Here is a 25741-nt window from a genome sequence, read left to right as displayed (position 1 = left end):
TCCTGAATAAATGAATGGTCCCAGTATGTATCAAGCACAAGTATCAAGTGCTAGACTTTGGAAAGAAGGGACAAAAACAATTAAAACACAGTCCTTGTCCTTAAGCAGCTCATAGCTTAGTGGATTTCTGTTGAAGCTAATGAGAGCCAAGCTCTTGAAAGCATGCACTGCACTCAAGACTGTTTTTCCTGTTTCTCTGCCAAATGACAACAGGTAGACCAAAAGTTCTCCAAGGCCCTCCAGGGAACCACCCCCACTCCACGCCCTCGAAGACCTACAGGCAAGCATGTCCTCACCTACTCCTCCATTCAAAGATTCTCCCCTCCCAGAGTTCAATACTTAGTCCACCCTTCTCTCTCTGCCCTCTCTCAGGCAACTCCAGCAGTCTTCAGCATTATTTCATTCTCCCCTAAGAAATTCATGTTTCCTCTGGGATAACAACCCGCTTTCTTCATCAGCCCTCTTATTATGAGATGTCAAATTTCCCTTGTTATCACCTTTCAGAATTACCTAACTCATTTCCAACCACTCGATTATTTCCTGTGAGCTAACAGGTCTATTGTCAACAGAAACCACTCAAATCTATATCCAAGACCACATTGAGAAATCTCCCAATTAACTATTCAACATTCAATTGTCCTCCCACTTTCTTCAGTCTTTTCCTACTTGTTGCAAAGAGATACTACGAACCAATGCTGTCATCTCTTCTAGGATTATCTTCTCAATGGTTCTTTTATTTATTCTTGTTTAACAGACAAAGATCTCTTGATAGGCTTACATCCCAAAGCCAATATCCAAATACCAGGGTAACAAAAACATATCTAAGTGCCTAAGCTGATGGCAGTAAGAGTAACATGTTTTCACTTCATCTCCAGAGAAGCAGCTCACAGAGAAATATTAGCAGAGGCAAACAACACAGACAGGGTAGCAAGTGCTCAGTGAAGAAGACAAAAACCATCAAGGCAGCTCCCGGCGCTCTCCAAGGGGCTCAGAATCCACTCCACCTCCCCAGGCTGACCCCCGTTAGAACACGATGCAGCCACTGCAAACAGCAAATTCTAGATTCTATGACTTTGATGTAAAGATCTGTTCTAAGCACTGTTTGTGCAACAAGTATTAGAAATATTCATGTGCCTGTCATGAATGGGGCTAAAAATTCCAAGGGTATGTCTTCTAAATATTTTCTACATTGCAGTCTGTAACACCATTTACCAAACAATAGCAGACTGGAACCCTAGTCCAAAGATTTGGTTTGTGACTATGAGAAATTTTAAAGCACTTTAAAAAGTCACCAATTGCTTTCTTAAATGCTTCATTACACACTTCTAGGGTAACTGGCCTTAGCCTACTCATGGGTTTCAAATCACCAATGCCTTTTTTGGTTCAGATACACTTTGCATACCTGCCCACTCTGCATTTCAGAACTGCTATGAAAACGTGAGACGAAGGTTGAAGGTCTTATTTCTTTTGAATCAATGTGCTGGCACTGCTGGTATGGGAGGCAACTCCCCAAAGACAAGTCTTCTGTGAAGGAAGCTCAAGAAAGAGTGTTCTGATGACAAAGACCTTTCCTCCCACCCACGGAGATGAACGGAGGTGAAACTCAGGTTGTTAGGTGAGAGAGTGCATTCCAGGCACTACTCAGTTAACAGGCTCTGTGCGTCCAGCCCTCCCCACCTTTTTGCTCTCTTTGCTTCTCCTCAATTCCAGTGCTCAGAAGAAGGAGAGAAGTGCAGCCACGATTCCTGATTCAGAAAGGAGAGGGGCTTCCTTGGAAGTCCAGAGGCAAAGACTCTGAGCTCCCAGTGCAGGGGGCACAGGTTCAATCCCTGGCCGGGGAACTAGATCCCACATACCACAACAAGAAGACTCCACATGCTGCAAAAAGACTGAAGACCCAAAAGGCAGCAACTAAGACCTGGCACAGCCGAATGAATGAATGAATGAAGAAATAAACAGGAGAGGGCACAGCTACTGCTTTCCCAGCCTCGATGGCCATAGCTGGTGTCATCTCTTCTTTCTCCTCCTCACAGCACTGCCTTCACTGAGCAATAAGTACAGTATACAAACTAGCAAACCACAACCCCATGATTAAAACGGGGGCAGGAGACCTGCGCCAGATACAGCTAAATGAATGAACATCCGAGTTCTTGCAACATCCTAGAGAAATCAAGATTATTGCCTTTACTGCTCCTTAGGTTTTACTTCCATAAAGCCACGTGCATTTTTTTCTTACAACTGACAGCAACAGGGATGCTAGGTTATTGAGCATAATATGGAATGCTGTTCAGAATGAACCGTTGCGTAAGAATAGCTAATACATTTATTTTGGCTTATGTGCAGGGCTGGCTGTAGAACTTGGGGAAGTCAGGTAACTTCTATGCTACCCATCAAAGGTGTTAATTTTCCCATTTTATTGTCCATATTTCTCTGGAAACTTTTCCTATTTGAAATGTTGATAGGCAATTTGAGATGTCAAACTAAAGAAATGGATGTCACAAATCTACCAGAGTCCTTTATTGCTAAATTAATGTTCCATCCTAGAATTCTCCTTACTATTAAAATCCTTCTGAGTGTGTGATGAAGTCCCTTATTACCTAACACAGCTGGAGATTACAAGACAAGGAGTCCTTCCTTCCCCACTATATGCTGGGGCCCCAGCCCACCCCATCCTCCACCATAATGCAGATTTGCACACCTCTTCAAGAAGTGAAACAGAAGGCCATTTGGCCACGATCTGGAATTTACTTACAATTACTGCCCAGGAGAGACTGTCCCTCCATTTTCATTGAAAATACCAATAATAGAGCCATCCCTGGCCATCCGGTGGTTAAGATTCTGTGCTTCCAATGCAGGGAGCATGAGTTTGATCCCTAGCCAGCAAACTAAGATACCGCAAGCTACACAGCAAGGCCAAAAAAAAAGAATGCAGTAATATTCCACTTACCCTATACTGTCACTAAAGCCCAACTCTATGATTCCTTTCACCCTATTTTTCCGAGGGGGGGGCAGTGCACACTCTTTCCAATGTATTACCAAATAAATGAACGTCTTTCACACATAAAGCACAGAAATTTCACGAGCAAGTTGCTGGACAGCTCAGACTCCTGGGGCATCCTTACTGTTTAGCCCTGTGCTATCAATTCCTTTCAAAAACCCAATTTTCCCTGTTGTTACTCAGATAATCTGAGTCGCAAGTTTACTGTTCTCTCTATACTGGTTTTCCGCTTCTCCTGTTGATAATCAAAGAAGCACATTTTCTTACAACATTAGAGTAAGGGAGGTACGCTCATTAGGAGCACCAATCCGGGGACGACAAAGAATTCAGTGGAAGCCGAGCAGCCTAGTCAGCAGCCTAGCCGCCTGCCTGTGTGACTTGCTGGCAGGGAGATGACTAACGTGGGCAGGAGGGCTGAACCGGGAGCCAGGCCTGGACCCCACGGAGAGCCTGCGGGAGGTCTCGGGAGAGTCTAAAGCTCTCATAAGAGAGGAGTTTAATAAGATAACTCAGCTTTTAAGTAACAGAGGCAGCCTCCCGGCTTTTGGGCTTCGAAAGGGCTCACCCGCCAGGAGTAATAACACAAGCAATTACTGCACCTAGAATAATAGAGCTCAGCGGGGCCCCAGGACCCAGGTCTCCCCTCTCATTCACCTACACACAGGGGAAAGAAACGGAAGGAAGAAATGCCCCACTTTCCATGAAGACCTGGGACAGTCCTATTAGGTAAGCAGATAAATTACATTTGGCAAAGTAAGTCACTGTTTTGGGTGGTTGCCAAAAATAAAAATGCCCCTGGTATTAAAGGCTGTATATAAAGCAATGCCCTCTCCTAGGACAGAATTCCTAGTTTAAAAGTTTGTAGCACTGCATTCTAGAGACTGGAAACAGACTTAAACGTCTCGCTTCTCATTCCTTTCTCTACCACAAACTTCCAACAGGCCTTTAGGCACGTTGCCTTCAACTGGTACCTTGACTGCAGGTTGCTTGCAGCTGCCTTCAGGAACATCTGAGTACACCCACCTGGACCTACTCATTTCAGCTGTCTTTTATCTCCCCTGTTTTATTTCTCTGCCTCTGTCAAGACTTGTCACTTTCACCGTCTCCCCAGAAAAGAGGTTTAAAGCAAAGAAACTGACCTGAAATATGACATCTGATTTTTCCAACCCATCCATTCTCCAAGAAAAGCTTCAGTGTTTCACTTCATGAGTTCCCCCTTCCACCATAAAACACGGTTACCTGCCTCTATTAAACAGCATTTCAATGAGACAGACACCTATCTCAACAGCCTAAAAAGCTTTACCCAGAATCAGGTGCAAAGCCTGGTATCAAACCGAAGCTGCCTGTGCTTCAAAGAAGCCTGGAGACACCCCACACCTTAGGCCATCCTCCCAGCGATTTATGGAACCATCTAACCTCAGTTTATTCTGTCCTCTCTGAACTATGCCAACCCAGTATTCCCCCCAGACTTGACCCTTCATAACCAAATCAACTAAACATACATTTTATCACTCAAATTGGGACACTGTGAGAGTGAAAGTAGGGTGTTACTGACAGTCATGCCAAGACAACAGCCCTGGGCAAACTGGGATGTAAGTTGCCCTGTCCTTACAAAGGTGGGAGGCCAGGTAAGGCGCTGTTCCTTGCAAATTACAAATTTATGCTGATCCTACATACATGGTTCCTCTCTCCCAGTCTCCAAAAGAGGACCAGAAAATGCTCAAATTTGGATTACCTAGTCCACGTTGGAGCAAAGAAAATGGAATGTTTTATATTATAGTGGCAAATTTTTCCTAAATATATTGTTTTGATCATTTAGAAGGGAGGGTGGGGTGGAGATGGAATGCAGCCCAGTTCTGAAGTACCAGAAGCTAGGGGGTCGCAGGGAGGAGAGGGCAGGAGCCAAAGGAGTTAAAAATTTTGCCAGATGCATTTCTGCCTGACTAGCCTCACCTCTGTCACTGAACTCCACCTAGTATTCACACACACAACTGCACTTTTCCATGCACTCCTAAATCTGTTTAAGCTTTCCTAACAGTTAAATGAACAATGCCTCCAAAGCTCAGAAGGTTAGACATGTACTCGTACATTTACCTTTCTGCTAAGCCAAAATTAGGGACTGGTATGTTATCCATTTCTTATTTGTGCCAAGGACATGAAAGAAAGCAAATGCCATCACATTGTTTATAAAATAAAGGACATTTCAGTCAAAAAATACCAATAATAATAGAAAAAATATGATCCTAAAATTAGAGCCAGTCTTTCAAACTGGGGGTGGCCGAAGATGAGATGATTAGACAGCATCACCAACTCAATGGACATGAATTTGAGCAACACCAGGAGACAGTGAAGGACAGAGGAGCCTGGTGTGCTGCAGTCCATGGGGTCACAGAGTCGAACACGACTTAGCAACTAAATAACAACATTACAAAACTTGCCGGGTGCCACTCTTGCCCTCATGTTGCCTCAGTCAGTTCCATTTCCACTCTCGTCTGAGCTGGGAACAACTCCAGCCAATGGTCTGAATACCGCCTTCTTTCATCTTATCAGCAAGAATCCCATGAGGCGAGCACTGCTCATTTACAGGCAAAGCTGGAAGGTAACGGGTCAGGGACTTGCCCAAGGCATCGGGGCCAGCAGTCGGTGACACTAATGACGTGAGCGCAGCCGCCCCAGAAAATCAGTTCGGTTCTGTCTCCAGAGACAATTTATGTGTCCGTTTTCCAAAGTGTGGGCTTATTTAAAAAACAAAACAAGAAAAACTGGTTTCCGTAGTATATGATCCCTGTGTGTACCAGCATTTAATATTCATATGTAAATAAGAGCTGTCTCTTGTCTTCTTTTCGATTCTCTTTCAATCCCTCCCATTAAATGCAGTTTCAGTTTAGAGGCAGGAAGCCTTCAGCACATCTCTACCACCTGTTACACAGTCTTCTGCAAAATGCTGTTTAGAATTTAATAACACTCGCTATTTTGTTTTCATTGTGGGGTTTTTCTGAAGGTGCTTTCTAGTAAGCAGTAACTAGCAAGTTATACTGGTTTCCCATTTTCATTGGTGAAACCATTTCCTTTTAAAATAATACGACGATTTTTAAAGACAACTGATTGTCCCAAAGATTTTCAAACTAAAAAAAAGTAGAGGCAGTGTTCGGATATGCTAAAAACACGAGGGGCACATGCACACCCGAAACCCAGGAAACTGGAGGTAAACCCTTTCCGGGGTTGAAATCAGCTGGCCCCGGTTCAGCCTTTGAACAACTCTAAAAAATGGCTGGGTTTCTCGGAGCAGGATGTGGTCAGATTCACCACCACTACCACCCCCACCTTCTAATCCAAGTAGAAAAAAAGAAAGAGGAAGAGCTATGCATTAATACCAGTCTGTAGGGGGAAAAAGTCAGGCCTCTCACAGGACCTTGCCTCTGACCTCCTCCTGTCCTCCGCAGCTGGGCAGTGGCACACTTCTTAGCGAGGGAGCTTTCTAGAACCCAGAGAGAGTAGACAAGGCTAGAGCCCTCAGAGCCGACTCTCCTCTAAGTTCAAGACCTTAAAACCCCTGGGGGGCCTTGAAGCAATTAAACAATGGTGATTTAATGATCCCCAGGGGCTGAACCCTGCCCTCCACTGGGGAAGACAGTGGTTTTCAAGGGTACTGACTGGGGAAGTAGACTACCAATTGTGAAACGATTAATTAGTGTAAGGAGATTGTTGGGCTTCCCTGGTGGCTCAGAGGGTAAAGAATCTGCTGGCAATGCAGGAGACCTGGGTGAGATTCCTGGGAAGACCCCCTGGCGAAGGGAATGGCTACCTATTCCAGTATTCTTGCATTCTGCCCTCAGTCGAATCTAAGATGATCCTTGTAGGATATAAAAAGGTAAAGTCTAAATAAAGACCCCCTGCAGCCACCAAAAACATGAAGTGTACTCCCGGAATCTGTCTTAGGGAAATGCTAACACAAAAACACAGAGATGTATCAAAGAATGTTGACACATCAACAGAGAAAAAAATGGGTAAGTAAATACATCCAAACCACGGAACACTCCTCAAACACTGAAGAATGAGACAGACATATAATCATGACACTGAAAAGTAGTTTTGACAATTAATTTTTAAAAGGAAGTTACAGAACTGATTATAACCTCATTTCTGTTTCTTTAAAAAAAAATGGGGGGGTGTATAAATCTGCATAAAAAAACTGCGAAGTACATTTACTTACAGGGATGAGAATGAATGGGAGAAAATTCATAAGGAGGGTAGAGGGAGGAAGATTTTTGCATTCAACTTCACATAGTTCTGTACTGTTTGAAGTCTTAAGAGCAAGCATTAAGTCTAAATTTTAAACATCGACAGTTGTAAAATGACTAACACTGGATGGCACTCACCTGAGCATTTGGAAGGATTTCTGGGATGAACTAGAAAAGCTGGTCAAGAGAAGGAAAGGCCACCAAGGAACTGCAAACGTGACCCTTCAACCTCAGGCCTTCAAAGGCTTGAGAACGATAGGAAAATTTTATCTCCATATTTGGCAAGCCAGTGGAATAAAAACTAAAGACCAAGACCACCAAAGAGGTCATTTGGGGTTTTACTGGTGTTGTTCTTGTTAAGAACAGGGCTTATAAACAAGAAACAGGATGGATCTAAATAGACAAATCAAAAAGTCCACGTGTGTGGTTCTGTAGGATTAAAAGGGCAGAAAGTGAGGAACAGAGACTCTTCATGCTTGTGGATGACACAAAAGACTTCCACAGTAATAACGTGCCAAGGTATTGGTGCCAAATTATAGGAAGATCTGGGGAATCTACGCAAATAGAAGGAAAAGTGGCAGATGAGTGTTAAAATGAGCATATGGCCTAAATCAGGCACATAAAACAACTTCTCAGCTGTCAGTTCTGACCTAGCATAAGCTCTCAGAGTCACTGTAAATGGACTCCTGGGGACATCAGCCCAATATTGAGCCACAGATTAAAAGCAATGCAAAGTGTTCTGGGAGCCATTGAGATAAGTGCTAAAAAGAAAAAAAGAAGCTACTATCTCCCCTCATATACAATTCCGGTGCACTGGCCCCAAAAGCATACACTCCTTTTGCATTTATGTCCTGACCCTTCAACTACATACAGCACAGGAATTAAATAAGATCAATGGGTCTCGAATGCCAGCCCCTGGATCAATCCCAAAGGGTCCCTCTTCAGGAGAGAAAGCCACCTAGGAGTGGCTTTTTAAAAATATGGATCTCCAGGCCGCATGTGCAGATTCTAATTCAGTGCCTCAGAACAACCTTCCAGGTGGTCCTGAGGCAAGGATGTGTTTAGAAAATCACTGGGCTCTTAGGAACTCTCTCTCAAAATCTCCTCCCAGAAAAGAATCTAAGAAAGCTTACAATAAAAAATAAACTCAAAAGAAAAGAAACCCTGTGAGGAACTACCAAGAATAGATTTAGATGATTCCTATACTTGCACATTAAACAGAAGTGGGAAAGATCTGCAGGACAATGACAATAATCTAAAGGAAGAGGCTTTGGCCTCAGAGCCTGAAAACCAGAGCTCAGAACCCGACCAAGCCCCAAGCTCCCGCCAGACTCACTCAGACAAAGGGCCAGGATCAACTCCCAGAGTTTATGCTCCCAGAGTGCCCTCATCATCCCCACCTCTCTCAGGTCTAGACCTGCTGCCCCAGGAGAATGGCAGGGTGTTCAGAAGCAGAGGTGAGACCACATTAATAAAACCGACTGGAACCATGTTCCTCTGGATCCCAAGCAACCACTCCCACTAGTCTATCCTACCACCACTGCTGAAGCCAGGAACCTCCCTGGTCCAATTCTACCCACCCTCCAGCCACTCCAGTAACTGGTCATTTAGTCTAATTCAAATTCTAATTCTGGTCTTCCACACTAGAAAATCATATTTCAACTAAACTACCTTCTCAGAAAATAAAAATAAAACAAGCAGTGGGAACAGAAAATATGTCTCCCACAAGGTAAGCATCAATTCAAAGTGAAGACTAGCAGAAGGTATGAGATTCCTCAGCTTTGATTCATGCCTAAAAGACATGTAATATAGGGTTTCTGATACAACTGCAGCCTTTGGGGACTGCAAGGAGCTTCAGAGTCCAACCACTTCATTTAATAAAAAAAGAAAGAGCCTGAAAGGTGTACTACCTTACCCCACAGTGCCCAGAGCGAGACCAGCAGCAGCTGGCCTAGAACTGTGTCCCCTGAATCCCAGGGTGATGACCTCTCTTCTCCACCAGGCTACTTTCCAGGGACAATGTTAATACTGGGTTGGCCAAAAAGTTTGTTCAGGTTTTTCCATAAGCTGCCACGGGAAACCCAAACGAACTTTTTGGCCAATCCAATATATGGGCTTTATTAACTTGAACCACAGATCCCCAATCTCCTCAATTCCCCTTATTACACATGAGGTTGGTGTTACCAGACCATAGCAGACTACTGCCCACATAAAGAGAACTTGAAGCACCTCATATAGAGGGGAAAGAGAGCCTTAAAGTCACCATAAGCACATAAATGGAGAAAATTTGTACCAGCCCAGTTTACATCAGAGACTGAACATCTCAAAAACAACATCTAAATTGTCATTAGGTTTATTTTTCCTGTAAGTCGCTTAACTTCCTAATTTTTAAAAAATGCCAACTGAAACCACTGTTCTTTTTATTCCCCTAAATATTAAAGCTAAGTGAGAAAAACATAACATTAATTTATCATACCGAGTCTCACTGAAAGTAAGTGAAACCCCACAACACTCCATCTGCATCAAATGTGCACAACCTGTGATTCTGTATCAATTTCTCCCTTAAGAACAGAACAAAGCATATGTCAGTCTCCCAAGAGAGGAATAGCAACAGAAACTGGGTGGGGAAAAAACGAAAACGAAAAAACTAGGTGTTGGGACTTCCCTTGTGGTCCAGTAGCTAAGACTCCACGCTCCCAATGCAGGGGGCCAGGGGTTCCATCCTTGCTCGGGGAACTAGATCTCACATGCTGCAAATAAAGATTTCCCATGCTGCAACTAAGGGCTTCCCTGGTGGCTCAGGCAGTAAAGAATCTGCATGGAACGCAGGAGGCCTGGGTTCAAACCCTGGGTTGGGAAGATCTCCTGGAGAAGGAAATCCAGTATTCTTGTCTGGAGAATTCCATGGACAGAGTAGCCTGGTGGGCTACAGTCCATGGGGTCGAAAAGAGTCGGACACAACTGAGCCGCTAACACATGCTGCAGTTAAAGATCCTGTGTGTGACTGTCCCTGAATGCTTAGTGGTAAAGAATCCACCTGGCAGTGCAGAAGACACAGGTTCGATCCCTGCTCTGGGAAGATTCCACATGCCGAGGAGCAACTAAGCCTGTGCACCACAACTATTTTGAGCCTGTGCTCCAAAGCCTGGAAGCCACAACTACCGAGCCCACATGCTGCAAGTACTGAAGCCCACACGCCCTAGAGCCAGTGCTCCGTAACAAGAGAAGCCACCAAAATGAGAAGCCTGCGCACCACGACTAGAGAGTAACCCCTACTCTCCACAACTAGAGAAAAGCCTGCGCAGCAACAAAGAAAGACCCAGCACAACCATAAATAAATAAATGAAAGTATTAAAAAAAAAAAGAAAAAGATCCTGTGTGCACGACTAAAACCTGGCACGGCCAAATAAATAAATATTAAAAAAAAAAAACACACAAACACCTGGGTGGGTATCTATCTCCAAAGAAATAGGAGAAAAAGCTACATAAGCCCAGTAAGAACTGAATCCCTTTACTTCATTCCTTGCCCCTGATACGGCAAAGAATTTCCTAAAATCTTCAGCTATTATTTTCCTTGAAGAAATGAAATAAAATCTAAACATCAGGTTCCAAAGGATATCTACTGCTGTAACCACTGCTAGAATCATACCTGTCAGCTGGCTTGATGGCCCATGCTGATAAGTGAGGTTCACAACAGGCCTTAGTTCCTCCTCAAATGCATGCATGCTAAGTCACATCAGTCATGTCCGACTCTGTGCGACCCTATGGACTGTAGCCCGCCAGGCTCCTCTGTCCATGGGATTCTCTACGTAAGAATACTGGAGTGGGTTGCCTTGCCCTCCTCCAGGGGATGTTCCTGACCCAGGGATTGAACCCGAGTCTCTTACATCTCCTGCACTGGCAGGCAGGTTCTTTACCACGAGCGCCACCTGGGAAGCCCAGAGACTCCTTGCTGCTGCTGCTGCTGCTAAGTCGCTTCAGTCGTATCAGACTCTGTGCAACCCCACAGACGGCAGCCCACCAGGCTCCCCCATCCCTGGGATTCTCCAGGCAAGAACACTGGAGTGGGTTGCCATTTCCTTCTCCAATAGAGACTCCTTAACTGCTTAAATTCAAAAACCTGGCAATTTTCTCTTTTGAACTTAACAAATGAGAACTAAAATATTCACGTATTTCCCCAATTTCATTCTCCAAGCAAACTGGGCATAAACGCACGAAATCATTTGCCTCCTTATTACCAGCGCTGAGAACAACCCAGCCTCAGGAGTCCCCAACCCTGCATGAGCCCTTCCTTCCTGACCATTACTTTGAGCTCTGAAGCATGCTACTCTGCTTTTCAACATCGTTATTACCTAAAGCTTGCTAGGTTAAAAGTGTTGCCAGAGGCCAGAGCTACTACATTCCAAGTAGTAATAAAATGATGCAAGAAGCATAAACTTCATCAGGTTCTAGATGCTATGCAACTCTTGTTGAGCCTGTTCTTAGCATTTATCTTCTCGTCTAGGTCCTATTTACTGAAAGGTGGTGACCTCAGGAATACACGATTGGCTGGTAGGAAGTCAAAGAACCCTGGTCGTGGCCCTGTAAGAAACATGACCAAGAGCAAGCATTTTGTTTTAAATCAGTCTCCTATCGATTATATTTATCCTGTAGACTTAATGTCTGCTACTGATCTGACCAGGGCTTCCTGGCAGGCTACAGTCCATGTGGTTACAAGAGTCAGACACGACTGAGTAATGAAACAACAACTTATCTCACCAGGAGACCAGAACCACCTCCACCTCTGCTGCCTTTCTGCCTTTTCTTACCCTAAAACACGTACATTAACAGCTCAGGTTAAACCCATACCATGTATGTGGAACACTGAACTTCAAGAAATTGAAAAGCTACTGTAAATATTCTGAAGATAATCAAATCACCAATGGATATCTACGATCTTTGCACATGCAATTCCCTCTGCCAGGAACTCTTCCTGTGTCTGGTTCTTTCATGTCCATCAGACCTCAGCTGAAGGAAGCCTTCCAATCTAAATGAGCCACCCCTTCCCTTACTCCCAACTACTCAGTCCCATTCCCCTACTGGAAATCGCTCTCATATGCTTATTTCTTATGTACTTGTCTGTCTCCTCCATAAACTGGAAGGGCAGGGATATGATTTACTTTCTCACCACTGTTTCTCCAATACACAGGCAGTGCTTGACACAGATGATCAATAAAACTCGTTGGAGAAAGGAAATATGATTGCTCATCATCTCTATCATTAGTTAGTACATGGCAGTGGCCACTGTTAGCATGACTAGAGCCAAATGTATGCTTCTTTTTCAAACTGGAAAAGTGACAGGAAGTCTTTAAGACAGAACAAAAATTTAGTGCTCTTTTATTTACAATTTTGATTGAAAGCTACCATGCTAACCTGCAGGCTTCCCTGTGGCTCAGCTGGTAAAGAATCCACCTGCAATGCGGCAGACCTGGGCTGGATCCTTGGGTTGGGAAGATCCCCTGGAGAAGGGAAAGGCTACCCACTCCAGGATTCCGGCCTGGAGAATTCCATGGACTGTACAGTCCATGGGGTCACAAAGAGTCAGACATGATTGAGCGACTTTCACTCACTCACTCATGCTCACCTGCTGGGAGGTAGACAATTTTAAGACTAGAGGGAAAAGTCTTCCATCCTATTCCATCAACTGCTTTGCAAATGTGTGCTCAGTCACTAAGTTGTGTCCAACTCTTTGCGATACCACGGACTGTAGCCCACCAGGCTCCTCTGTCCATGGGATTTCCCAGGCAAGAATACTGGAGTGGGTGGCCATTTCCTTCTCCAGGGGATCTTCCTGACCCAGCAATTGAATCTGTGTCTCGTGCATTGGCAGGCAGATTCTTTACCACTAAGCCACCTGGGAATCTTTGCAAATGGCCCTAGTAAAATACTGTTATTCACCTACCTTGTCCCTTTGAGTGGTAGAATAAGGGTATTTTAAGTAGCTTAGGAAAGGTGTTTTTCTTTCACAGTCTGCCTGAGCTAAGTGCACACAGGAAGAAGGAGCAGATCAGCAGACTACTACTCTGTCCTCACTATGCTCTGAAGACACATACTTCTTAGCTCAGAAATCTAGAAACACTTAGCTGTAATGATCTAAATTACAGACAGCAATTCCTACAAGCTGTACACTGGAGAAATTCCCACTAACCTCCTCACCAGAAAGCCTACAGCCGGCTTTCCAACAGCCTGGCAGCACAATTCCTATTAGGGGAGGAAGTTACAGCCATCTCCTTCTTTAGGTGCCCCGGAACTTAAGTCATCTAGTGAGGATCATTGTTCTAACCATAAAGCCAAAGATTAGCAGAGGGATTCCTTGCCCTTTCAAATGGGATGGGGTGAAATGGGAATTGGGATTTGGCCTTCCACACCATAAAGAGGATGAGATAGGCTGCTGCCATGGCTGCTTCTGATGAGCACCGAAGATTCAAGAACTGCAGCAGATTCACTCTGCTGTGCGCTCCTTCTTGAAAACACATGCAGACATAAGATAGGAGAGTTAAAGACTTCAAAAAGGGCTCTGTCCCCCAAGACAGAAATAAATGGGGTCAGCAAAACCAGAGAAAATTGCCATCTCTAAGTAGCTGCTAAGTGGGGTAACTGAATTTCACATTCACTACCCCGGAGACTTCTCCCAACTTCTATTTAACATGGCTGACAATATTCTGAGACAGCTAAAGAAAGTCTAACAAATTACCCAAGAAACCCAGAGATAGAATCCTCCAGGGTTTCGAGAAAAGATCTGATGTGACACAGACATTTACTTTCCCAGGTTCTATTTCACCTGCCCACACACTTGCCAGTCTTATCCCAATTCAAAAAATATATAAATCCACCTTCAGCTTTTCCATCATCCTCACTGCCTTCTCAGTAACAGAAGAGCCTCACAATGATTGTGTCAACCCACTGCCCACTTCCTCCAATATATTCCAGAACCAACTCTGTCCCTTGGCTCCTACTGTCAACAGCAGACACAGCCCCTACCATCATTTTAAAAAACTGGTCAAATGCAAACATTTTTTTACTACTTGAGTCCCAGGTTCTTTCTGCTTCAACCTTATAAAAAGGAACACAGGACTTCCTAAGATGGCAAGGCAGAGACCAGAAGAAACATGCAGCTTCCATCACCTTATAACCCATTCTTTACCCAAAAGAGGAAGAATGAGTATTCCTCTTCATTGCAGCAAACTTCAACCCAAGACCACTTCGGACCTTCAGCTCAGCCTGAGTCCAGACAAAACTGGAGGGCTCAGCCTGAAAGGCCCATGTCTGGTTGGTCAGTTTCTGCCCCTCAACCCAAAGGCAGAAAAGCAGTCACTGATAATTACTCTTTTCCTAGTCATCAAACTATTTCCTCCTCACCTCCCTCTGTCATAGAGCTCCATCTTCCCTCGCAGAGTTCTTACGAAGCAGTTCCTGGTACCACTGGAAACAATTACTCTCCAGGAAAATACAACTTCGCTAAGCAGAAGAGCTTCACACACAGCCATTTGCCAGGGGTCAATTTTTCATTCCAGACAGGCTTCGAAGCCTGGCACAAATCTGCCAGTGGCTCCGCACTTCACCCAGCTTCCCTCCCCTAATCTCTGCCTGGAACTCACCCACCCACCCCTTTGCAGCTTGAAAACAGAAAAACAGCAGTACAGGCAACTCTTAACACCTTCTTCAAAGCCTGCTCCCACCCTAATGTGTCTTCACACCACATTACTTTGCTTATGGTAAGGACTATAAGCACCAAATAAAGTCACTTACTGCAACAGCAGCTCCCAGACAAGACAGGAGTAACATCTAATCTCTCCTAGGCTCAATTACAGTCAGCTTCACTTTCCTGCAATTTTGTGGCCATGCATCACTGGCCTTGCCCTCTGTTAAAATCATTGCCTGGAGTCAGAGTCATCAAACCACAAATGTTTTGAAAAGCCTGTGCTTTGGCCAACAGGGTCTGGGTTCAAGTCCCAGCTCTGCCTCTCATTACCGATTAAAAAGGACCTGTCCTGGGGTAAACTATTCTTTTGAAACCTCAGATTACATATCCGTAAAAATGTAGCCAATGATCCTATCCACTTGTTCAGTACTATAAATGAGATAACACAAACAGAAAACTCAGCACAAGACATGAGCCTTAATAAACAAGTTACTATTGATATTCAGTATCCATGGGGGTAATCTGCAGACAGGTATGGTCACCCCATTGGAATCCAAATGCCCTGGAAACTTCCAGCATTTGTAGAAGCAAAAATATAGTCAGCCCCTTTCCACTCCCACTCTACAAGTAAGAGGGGCCTTTAAGAAAAATTCAAGCCTTAGCAAAGGAACAAAACTCAGACGAGATTCACCGGGTGCTGGCCATCCCACTACCAGACCACCGAGCACTGCTCTGTCCCTACGGTGAAGGGAAGATAAGTGCAAATGGAAAAGCTAATTTAAGAGGAGCCACTTCAGGATAACCCTTTCATAGGTCAGGTCAATATTTCAGAGAGGTGAAACTATGTGGACCCTGGAAATTCCCTCCTCACTCAATTTCTGATAAATTCTGGCTCTCCCTTTATGTATAAATAAGTGGGAAACGCACTACTGAAAAGCCTAAGAATCTCAGTTGGAGGCAGAATACTGCCTAAGAAGTGACTATGTGAATATCGGGGTGGGGGGTGGGGAATCTTAAAATCTAATTCATGCATAAGCTGAGAAACATTATAATCCTGTGACAGACAATGAGCCAAGAAAACAATCTTTTTCAAACTTTCTACAACTATAAAAGGCTGCAGAGCTTTGGGACAAAGTGTCATAAAGAATATTACCAGATGGAAAAGTCAGAATTGCGGCCTGAAAGGAAATCTATAAGCCTGCGGCCATCACAACCAGAAATTCTGGTAACAACGAAAAAATGTCAGTTTCCAATCCCGGGGAATGTTGAGGGGAGGCCAACAGAGGGGACAATTGATCAAGAGAATTTATATTACAAAATTATGACGGGGGTTAATTTTTAATGAAACTTGCAAGGTTTTAAATTCACCATTCAAGGATGTAGAGGGTGAGGGGACATATAATCAGGCAGAATTTACAGTAACAGCAGGGGGCTGGGAATCAGAACATTTAGGCTCCAGTCCTGGCTCCAACCCAAACCACCATGTGACCTTAGGCAAGTCACTTGTCCTCTTCAAAGTTGTCTCATCCGTAGTGAGGGAACAACAAGGATAGCTAAGATTCCTACCGGCCTAAGGCTCTGAGAGCCAAAGAGAGGGGGAGCACAGATATGAAGAGCTCTCAGGACTACTGACTTGACGCAAGAGGTGGAGGGAAAAAGACGGGAAATGAGGGCCAGAGAGCGAGAAAACTCGGCGTAACTGAGCGTCGGTGGAAACATAACAGCTTCAAGAAGGCCAAGTACTCCAAGAGTTCCTTGGAAGAGCGGACGTTAGGATCTACGAAAAACTGCAAACTACTCAGCATATGCCAAAATGGACTGAAGGACGGTGAATCGGAGGACTGATACCAACAAATCCCCGTTAACTAATCAGTAATCGATCTGTCCCGGTAAAAAGCCAGGAGACTTGAGTCCCGCGATCACGGAAATCACTGTGACCCCCTAATGCCAGGGTGTCCCGGAGGCAAAGTACCGAAGGGGAGTCCGTGTCGACTTGCGTCTAGGGAGGGGATTCCGAGATCGGGTGAAAGTGAGGAAGGGGCAGAGGAAAGAGGATCTGGGAGACACTGCAAGCTGTCGGTAGGGGAAGGAGCCAGCGCCAGACTCCCGCACGGTGGCGGCCAGTGGGATCGGTGTCCCGGGCCCCGCTCTCACCATCTTGACGATGCCCCGTTGCACGGTGGGGACCGCGGGTCCCCCGGAGGAGCCGCCGCTCTGCGCGGAGGAGGCCATGTGTAGCGATGGAAAACCAGCGATTAAGGCGGTGGCCCGCTAGGACGTGTCAATGTGGGTGTCGGTGTTGGTGAGAGGCCGCCACGGAGAGGAGCGGGCGGGCGACCAGCTGTGGGCGATGGACGGGACGGACGCGCTGGGCGCTCACTGGAGCAGCAGCAGGACTGGGAGCGAAAGAGACGCGATCTCCACCACCGCCACACGTTCTACTCGCCGCGCAAGCGTGCCAGAGCGCCACCGCCCTCCGGCCAATTAGAGCCCAGAACCCGCTGGACCCCAAGCCAATAGGCACCCTGCTTGCGAAGCCCCGCCCCTTAGTCTCAAAACCGGTCGAGCGCTTCAGGAAGCGCTGAAAGAGCTGATTTGCAGTGATGGGCTAAGTATGAGGCGGGACTTCCGGGGCAGTGGTAGTAGGTAGTGTCGGGAGGTGTAGTGGAAAGGAAAGGACACGTCAGCATCTGGCCGCGGGGCGCAGTGGGCCCTGGGAGCCCCAGGGGCGGGGTCAGCTTCGCCCTCCGGTCTGGCCCCGCCCATTACGCCCCGCCCCGCGGGCGGCTGGGGAGCCCACGTGGACGTCAGCTTTCCCGGAGGGCGCACCCAGGTTCGCTAGCGCGAGCTGGGAACGCCAGACAGCGAGGCCAAATTCTGGAGGGATCTCAGTTCTGGTGCACAGCGACTTCCGACATTTTACCTCAGCTAAAAGTGTGGGGAGAACTTGGAAACGTCTAAACGGCGTGAAACCAACCCGTGTTGGCCTTGACACCGAATGTGACCGAACGACCTCCCGGTAGTCGGGAATATATCTCGCTCGTGTTTGTGTCGCCGGTGTCTCACACATGTTAGGCTCTCGATTAATGTTTTTTGGTGAAAGGAATAAAATCTCCCTTACGGGGTTCTATGTCTTATGCGCCAGTGAAGTTACGGAAAGCTTTGCTAACAAGTTCTCAGTCGACCGAGTGAAGAAGAGCTACGCTGCCTCCAACCACCGGAACCCACCCCTTTACCTAGCCCTAGTCTTTTGCATAGAGATTGGGGAGAGGAAGGCGCAGAGCAAAGGCATATACATGTTTACCTGAATGTTGAGAGACGAATAATATTCGTCGAGTGCCAACTATGAGGGGACAAGAACCTTACTTTCATGCCAGTTAATCTTGAAACTTATTCCTACGTTGAGGACAGTTCTCCCTTATACTCTTGAGAAGAGGTGATTCTCCCACACTTCACCTATCCCAGAGTCCAGTTTTGGAGTCAGCATCTTCCTAGATCCCTAGTGCTCCTTCCGTGCCATTAATTTGCCATCGTCTTCAAAAAAACAAACAAAAAAACTTTGTGCAGCTCATTCCACCTGATATAGCACTCTCCATCTCACTAGGCTTCCTGTCCTCTTTGCCCCAGTGTCACCTTGTCATTCACTGCAACTGACACCCGGTGCACACTCTTCTCTGCCCAGTGATCGTGAATGACTTCCACATTTATGCACCTGATTTATCCAGTACCCTGGCCTCCAAACTCCTTGACCTTATCTTCACTGAGTTGGATCTCTGCATCTATTTAGCTACATAGCTGAAACTGTAACTTCAAACACTCCCATCTCTGATGGTAATTGCTATCCTTTTTCCCTTCTCACTCAGTTACTTCTTATACTCTGTATTAGTTTTATCTCATAGCTCTTGTCAGGAATCTCAGCAGAGTTTAGCTGGGTTTAGCTGGGTGCCTTTGCTACAAGTTCCCTCAAGGGATTACAATCATGGTGTCAACACAAGCTGTGGTCTTATCTGAAGGTCCCTTATCTGACAAAGGGAGGATCTGACTTTAAGATCACTCAGGCAGTTGTTGACAGGATTCACGCCCTCATTTCCTTGCTATGTGGGTCTCTGCATAGGGCACAGACCATGGTAACTGGTTTGCATCAGAGCCAATGAGTGAGAGAACATAGAGGACAGGAAGAGTCTTTTTGAAACTAATCTCGGAAGTAACATCCCATCACCTTCTGTTTGTTAGATGAGTCACTAGGTCCAGCTCACTCTCAAAAGGAGAAGACTGCTCCAGGGCATAAATACCATGAGGTAGGCTCACTGGGGTTCATCTTAGAGGCTACATATCACACACTGTTCTTTAAGTAGAATTCAAAGACCCTAAATGTCTCTTCTTTTGACCTAACCTCACAGCTTGTGGAATCTTAGTTCCCCAACTAGGGGTTGAACCCAGGCTCTGGCAGTGAAAGCACAGAGTCCTAACCACTAGACTACCAAGGAATTCCCCTCTATCCTCATTATATCAGCTCTTTTCTGCTCTCTTCTGGTCCCTTGGGTGGTCTCCATTGTTTTTGCCCCTCTCCTACCAGTATCCTCATCTCTAATCCCCATTGTCTTCTATTGAACTCAGCTGTCAAAACTCCAATTCTAGATCTCTCTGTCTTCTCCAAACCTACCACTTAACTAGAACAAACATGCAGGTTATTACCATAGTGAATTCATAGGTCCTCATGCATTGCTGGGAATTTTTTCTGTTTCCTCAGTCACGTTGGTCTCCACCTCCATGAGTCTGATCTGTTGTTGTTGTTGTTGAATTAAGACTTAATTTTTTTAGAGGAGTTTTAGGTTCACAGCACTATTGAGAGGAAAGTACAGAGATTTTTCATGTATCCCCTGCCCCCCACATGTGCTCCCTAATTATCAACATCCCACAAGAGAAGTACATTTGTTACAGTCGATGAACCTCACTGACACATCATAATCACTCCAAGTCCATAGTTTACATTATTAGGGTTCACTCTTGGTGTTGTATATTCTGTGAGTTTGGACAGATGTATAATGGACATCCATCCATCCCTCCATCAGTATAGTATCATACACAGTATTTTCCATGCCATAAAAAATCCCTGGGTCTGTTTTAAACCTTCTCTGTTTTCCTCTTAACTTCGACTCCACTGTCTCCCACACTCTCTAACAGTGATAAGGCCTCCTACTTCGAAGAGATAATAAAAACCATCAAGAACTCCCTATGTTTCCCACCACAAACTCTAATTTTGCTTCTTATTATTCTCTGTATCTCTCTTGTTACAAAGAAAAAACTTTCTACTGCTTAGGCTAAACTCTCCATCTTTGTCCTGCATCCACCCCCTCCACTTTCTCAAGGGTTCTCAGATAATTCCCTCTCCTGATTTCACAGCCTCTCAGGTTATCCTGGATTCTTCTCATTAATATTTAAATATTCTCAAATGTCTAGCATAATGAAAATTAATTTTTTCCTTTAATCCACCTCCCTCTCCAGATAGCTCTCTTCCCTTCATAGGCAAATCTTCTTGGTGAAATTCCTACACCCCTCCTTTTTTTGACTGTGCTATTCAGCATGCGGGATCTTAGTTCCAATGCCCCCTGCAATGAAAACAGGGAGTCTTAACACTGAACCACCAGGGAAGTCCCTGAAATTCTTTGTGTTTGTGGCCTCCACATCCTCACCCTGCATTCACTCCTCCAGCTCCTGCACTCTAACTACTGTTCTTATCAGTTTACTGAAACTTTCTCTCCAAGGTCACTACCGAATTCCTTGTGACTATATTCAATGGACATTTTTCACATTTGGTGGTCACTTTGCTGAACTCTCCATACCGTTTGACACTGTACTGCTCAAAATGTCTCTTTCCTTCCCATGTTCCCTATATTCCTCCCATCTCTTTACTGTTCCTCCTAATTGCCATTATAAGTGACTCTCCTTTTACCTACTCATTAATACTGGCGTTCCTCTGCTTTCTTCTCAAAATATCTTCTTTTCTAGTTCAAAACATTCTTCCTAAGACATCTAATCCATTCCCATGGTTGTATGCTAATGAGTCCCAAATATATAACTCCTGTTCAGATAACTCTCTTGAGACTTCCTTGGTGGTCCAGTGGTGAACACTCCAAGCTTCCAACACAGCAGGTGCATGTTCTATCCCTAGTCGGGGAACTAAGATTCCACATGCTACACAGTGCAACCAGAAAATAAAAAATTTAGTAATAATAACTCTCAAGGAAAGTTATGACCAACCTAGACATCATATTGAAAAGCAGAGACATTACTTTGCCAACAAAGGTCCGTCTAGTCAAGGCTATGGTTTTTCCAGTGGCCATGTGTGGATGTGAGAGTTGGACTGTGAAGAAAGCTGAGCGCCAAAGAATTGATGATTTTGAACTGTGGTGTTGGAGAAGACTCTTGAGAGTCCCTTGGACTGCAAGGAGATCCAACCAGTCCATCCTAAAGGAGGTCAGTCCTGGATGTTCATTGGAAGGACTGATGTTGAAGCTGAAACTCCAATACTTTGGCCACCTGATGCAAAGAGCTGACTCATTTGAAAAGGCCCTGATGCTGGGAAAGATTGAAGGCAGGAGGAGAAGGGGACGACAGAGGATGAGATGGTTAGATGGCATCACTGACTCAATGGACATGGATTTGGGTGGACTCCATGGCAGTTGGTGATGGACAGGGAGGCTTGGCATGCTGCGGTTCATGGGGTCGCAAAGAGTTGGACACGACTGAGCGACTGAACTGAACTGAACTGAGCTTCAGACCCATATGTACAATGATACTCTGAATATCTGCCCATGGCTGTTACGTTAGGAATTCAAATTCAACCTGTCTCACTAGCAACTCCTTATCTTTTCTCCCAAGTCTGATCTTCCCTAGTATATGTTTCAGCCCAAACAATGACTCAAAAAGCTACCTAGTCACAAGCCAGAAATCTCGAGATCTCTATGACTCCTCCCTCTACCTCATTCCTTAATTCTTAGTCAATCTCAGAAATCTGTTAGGTCTTCAGCAGCACATTTTAGCACAAAAGGAGCCCTGCCTAGAGCACGACTGCCTGGGTTCAATCCCAACACTGTATAACCTTGAGCAGATTATTCCATGGATTCCTCCTCTATAAAATAAAGATGTTAATAGGACTGGCCTCGTAGGTTTATTCTGGTTTTGAGGATTGTATGTGTTAGTGTATGCTGGATGCATAGAACAATTCCTGGATATATGTGTTAAATTTGCTGTGATTATTATTATGTATCTGCTATTGCTTCAGCCTGGCACATTTTCACCTGGATCACTGCACTAGGCTTTTACTAGAGCTCTCTGACACCAGCCTGCCTTTACTTACAGCCCTCCCATTCTTTCTGCTACAGCTGAAGCCATATTTCTAAAATGCAGGTCTGATCATGTCTTTCTACTCCCTAAGCCCCTCCCATGATTTCTCTGCAGCTCTTCTCTCAGCTCTACCCTTCCACAGTCTGCCCAGGACAGGTGAACTTGGTTTTGACTTTTCAAGATGGCACTCCTTGGCTCCAGGCCTTTGTGCCTACTTTTATGTCTGTCTGGAGCGCTTTTCCCACCCCTCTTTGCTCCTTTCCACCCCTACTTGCTTCACCTGGTTGTCATTTCCCCATCCTTCAACTCCCCACTTGAAAACCAGAATGCAATCCTTGGAAGGCATTGACAGGAATGCCATTCCTCTGGGCAGTATTAGTTTTGTCTTTTCTCCTACATTTGACCTGTTAGAGCACTTATAAGATTGTAGTATAACTGTCTCTTTCCCCTCAAAAATGTCATCGGACTGTGTCTGATATACTTACAGTGGAATTCCCAGCCCAATGCCTGGTGCTTTTCAATTCAGTTCAGTTCAGTCACTCAGTCGTGTCCAACTCTTTGCGACCCCATGGACTGCAGCATGCCAGGCCTCCCTGTCCATCACCAACTCCCGGAGCTTGCTCAAACTCATGTCCATCGAGTCGGTGATGCCATCCAACCATTTCATCCTCTGTCGTCCCCTTCTCCTCCTGCCTTCAATCTTTCCCAGCATCAGGGTCTTTTCAAATGAGTCAGCTCTTTGCATCAGATGGCCAAAGTATTGGAGTTTCAGCTTCAGCATCAGCCCTTCCAATGAGTATTCAGGACTGATCTCCTTTAGGATTGACAGGTTTGATCTCCTTGCAGTCCAAGGGACTCTCAAGAGTCTTCTCCAACACCACAGTTCAAAAGCATCAATTCTTCAGCACTCAGCTTTCTATATAGTCCAACTCTGCAGTAAATATAAGTAAATATCTGTGGATAAATTAAGGACTGAAAAGTACTATCATATTCATTTCACTGATAAGGAACTGAAAGAAAGAAAGTGAAGTCGCTCAGTTATGTCCGACTCTTTGTGACCCCTTGGACTGTAGCCTACCAGGCTCCTCCAATCCATGGAATTTTCCAGGCAAGAGTACTGGAGTGGGTTGCCATTTCCTTCTCCAGGGAATCTTCCCGACCCTGGGATCGAACCCGGGTCTCCCGCATTACAGGCAGATGCTTTACCATCTGAACCACAAGGGAAGCTCCAGGACTCAAATAAGATGTCTCTTGCAGATCACGGGGCTAGAGAAGTGGTAGACAAGGGATTTTTCTTTTTTTTTTTTTTAACTCTCCTGAATCTTGTTTGCACCATGCAGGATCATCAGTCTTTAGTTGTGGCATAAGAACTCTTAGCTGCAGCATGTGGGATCTAGATTCCAGATCTAGACTATGGGTTGAACCTGGGCCCCTTGCATTGGGATTACTGAGTCTTAGCCACTGGACCACCAGGGAAGGGATTTGACACTAGTTCTTGTGACTCTGAAGCTCATGTTCACTCTACCGATACAGGATGGTGACTTCAAAAGTCTTAAAGGTGATTGCTGTGTGGTGGAGAACACATACACACATAGACTCACACACAGAGAATCTTGAGATAGACAAGATTCATGTAAACAAACAAAAACCCTATTGCCTGTATTCCTTTGAGAGTAAATTTGGGAAATATATCCCTGGTAGTAATGATAGCCAAAATATATTGAGCACTAAACACTAAACAGGGTGTGTGTTAAATGTTTTTCCCTACATTGCATAATTTAATCCTTAGAACAATGCTATGAAATAGTGTAATCAATCCCTTTCAACAAAAGAGGACATTAATGTTCAGAGAAGCTGAGTGAACCAACTCTAAGTCAATAGGTAATAAAGGATGGAGTCAAGATTGAACCCTGAAATTTATGACCCTAGTCTGCTCTAACTGTTTGGCTAGCCTGCTTCTAGGGGGGCCAAACCTGCCCCCTCATCCTGGATCTGCACCTGTAGGGTCCAGAGGTTTCAAAGAAAACATTTTCAACTCTCCAGTAAGCTTCCTTTGGGTAAACGGGAGAAAACTCAACACTGGAGTAACTTCCTGCCTCTGTTCTTCCAAGCTCTCCTCAGACTTCAACCCACCCTCCATACTGTTTACTTGCTGTTCTTTCTAAAATGAACATTTCAATCACGTAGACTCCCTCCTTAACTTCACAGAGTTTCCCCTTCTGCTTCAGACAGACTTTCAACTCCTTAGCATAGCAATGAGGCCCTCAACATCTGGCCCTGACCTACTTTTCCTTCCCCTCTCTCCTCCTCTCTTCCCTTCTTCCTTCTCCTTCTTTTTAAAGTTTGTTACAGATAAACTTGTGTTTCCCCATATTCGTATGTTGAAGCCCAAATCCCCTTATTGTTTTTGTCAATAGGGCCTTTATGGAGATAATTCAAGTTAAATGAGGTCAGAAGAGTGGTTCCCTCGTCCAATAGAATGGTGTCCTTATAAGAACAGGAAGAGAAATAGATCTCTCTCTCTCTCTCCCCCTGTAGGTAGGTACACAGAAGAAAGGCCATGTGAAGACAGAGCAAGAAGCTGGCTATTTGCAAACCAGAAAGAGAAATCTCACCAGACTCCAACTCTGGCACCTTAATCTTGGACTTCCAGCCTCTGGAACATTGAGAAAATAAATTTCTGTTTCTCTAGTCACCCAGTCTGTGGTATCTTATTATGACAGCCTGAACTGACTAATACAATGTTTTACTACATGTGTGTGCTCAGTCATGTCCAACTCTTTGTGACCCTATGGACTATAGCTGGGAAGGCTCCTCTGTCCATGGGATTTTCCAGGCAAGAATACTGGAGGGGGTTGCTATTTCCTTCTGCAGGGAATCTTCTGGACCAATGATCAAACCCACGTCTCCTGCATTGTCAGGTGGATTCTTTACCACTGAGCCACCTGGGAGGCCACAGTATTTTACTATATGTTTATCTAAAAGAAAAATTCACAAACCCAAGTTGTCTGGGTTAGCCAAGGCCAAAAGAAATTTCTACAGTGATGGACACTGTATATATGTTCTGTCCCACACAGTAGCCATCAACCACATGAGGTCAGTGAGCACTTGAAATGTGGCCACTGCAACTGAGGAACTGGATGTTTAATGTTATTTAATTTTAATTAATTTAAATTAAGTTTAAATAGCCACCCAAGGCTAGTGATGAATATATCACACAGCACGAGTCTAGGCGATTAAACTTGACTCCTGCTGTCATATCCGATATCAGACTCTTCTATGTAGGTTTTTAAGTTATTTCTCTATGCCTCATGTAAACCAAACTTGATTAAAATGTATGACAGCATAAAGCATTTTTTTTAATCTTAAGAAGCAACGAAAAATTTATAACATTAGAAGTAGAACTCAAATTCTATTTTAAAAAGAAAGAAAAGGGAAAGAATGTATCCAGTGTTTGGACTTAGATATTATTTC

General features: G+C 44.8%; 1 protein-coding gene and 1 long non-coding RNA gene across 2 annotated transcripts in view; one reads left to right on the top strand and one right to left on the bottom strand.

Annotated features, from left to right (window-relative positions):
* The window catches only part of SND1 (staphylococcal nuclease and tudor domain containing 1), a 421903-nt gene extending 404535 nt beyond the window's left edge, over positions 1–17368 (bottom strand). The window contains exon 1 of the mRNA XM_025292056.2: positions 17075–17368. Within this exon, the coding sequence (XP_025147841.1) occupies positions 17075–17152 (78 nt within the window). The 5' untranslated portion in view covers positions 17153–17368. The remainder of the gene's footprint in view (positions 1–17074) is intronic.
* Positions 17369–19098: 1730 nt separating this feature from the next.
* LOC123334902 lies at positions 19099–24962 on the top strand. The gene is made up of 2 exons (XR_006553095.1): positions 19099–19218; positions 24806–24962. It is a non-coding gene; the product is annotated as an uncharacterized LOC123334902 (long non-coding RNA).
* The last annotated feature ends 779 nt before the right edge of the window (positions 24963–25741 follow it).

This window comes from Bubalus bubalis, chromosome 8 (genome assembly GCF_019923935.1).
Source record: "Bubalus bubalis isolate 160015118507 breed Murrah chromosome 8, NDDB_SH_1, whole genome shotgun sequence".
In the NCBI taxonomy this organism is placed as follows: Eukaryota; Metazoa; Chordata; class Mammalia; order Artiodactyla; family Bovidae; genus Bubalus; species Bubalus bubalis.
This window is presented reverse-complemented; position numbering and strand designations above follow the sequence as displayed.